The sequence below is a fragment of the Bison bison genome, unplaced genomic scaffold, assembly GCF_000754665.1.
Source record: "Bison bison bison isolate TAMUID 2011002044 unplaced genomic scaffold, Bison_UMD1.0 scf7180017862629, whole genome shotgun sequence".
Classification (NCBI taxonomy): domain Eukaryota; kingdom Metazoa; phylum Chordata; class Mammalia; order Artiodactyla; family Bovidae; genus Bison; species Bison bison.
Genome location: NW_011493201.1, coordinates 18,413 through 19,116, shown reverse-complemented (window position 1 = coordinate 19,116; position 704 = coordinate 18,413). Strand labels below are relative to the sequence as shown.

Genomic DNA, 704 nt, shown 5'->3' with positions numbered 1-704 from the left:
ATCGCTGACTCGATGGACATGAGTCTGAGTGAACTCCGGGAGTTGGTGATGGACAGGGAGGCCTGGTGTGCTGCGATTCATGGGGTTGCAAAGAGTTGGACACAACTGAGCGACTGATCTGATCTGGGACTGTTTTAAATGGCTTAAGCTCAGCTCTGCAATCGCCTGTATGACCTTGGTATTAAGATGGACAGTTTACAGTACCGTCATGTATTTATTTATTTATTTTTTTTGAAGGAGTCCACCAGTTCACTGGAGACCAGGTTCTTATTGGCAGACAACCTGTATTGCAAAGCTTCAGTTCCTCCTACCGATAAAGTGTGTCTGTGGTTGGGGGTAAGTCAGTGTCATTGTCACAGCTTCCTTGGCTGACATTTGGCAAGGCAGTGTGTTTTCCCCAACATGGCAGTGTTGGAGAGGAGCACTTGACCGTAGATGGAATGAAGGGGTGGCATTGCGGGGGACTAGGAGTATGAGAAAGATTGCCGCAGAAACATGCTCTAGTCTCTTCCTGTCAAAACAAAATAGACCAATAACTGGCTTTCCCTCCAGTTAGTACTTATCTGTTAAATGTAACAGAAGGTATTGTTGAAACTCAGATAGATGTTTGTTCATCATCAGAATTTATGAGTTCTAGAAAGATCTCTCTGAACTTAAGGGGGAACAGATTATTATAAAAACCTTGGGGTTAGAACCCATTTGAA

At 44.0% G+C, this 704-nt stretch overlaps 1 protein-coding gene across 1 annotated transcript in view; it reads left to right on the top strand.

Moving 5' to 3' along the window:
• VBP1 (von Hippel-Lindau binding protein 1) overlaps positions 1-704 on the top strand; it is a 25,543-nt gene that overhangs the window by 19,313 nt on the left and 5,526 nt on the right. The window contains exon 4 of the mRNA XM_010832874.1: positions 238-336. Within this exon, the coding sequence (XP_010831176.1) occupies positions 238-336 (99 nt within the window). The remainder of the gene's footprint in view (positions 1-237; positions 337-704) is intronic.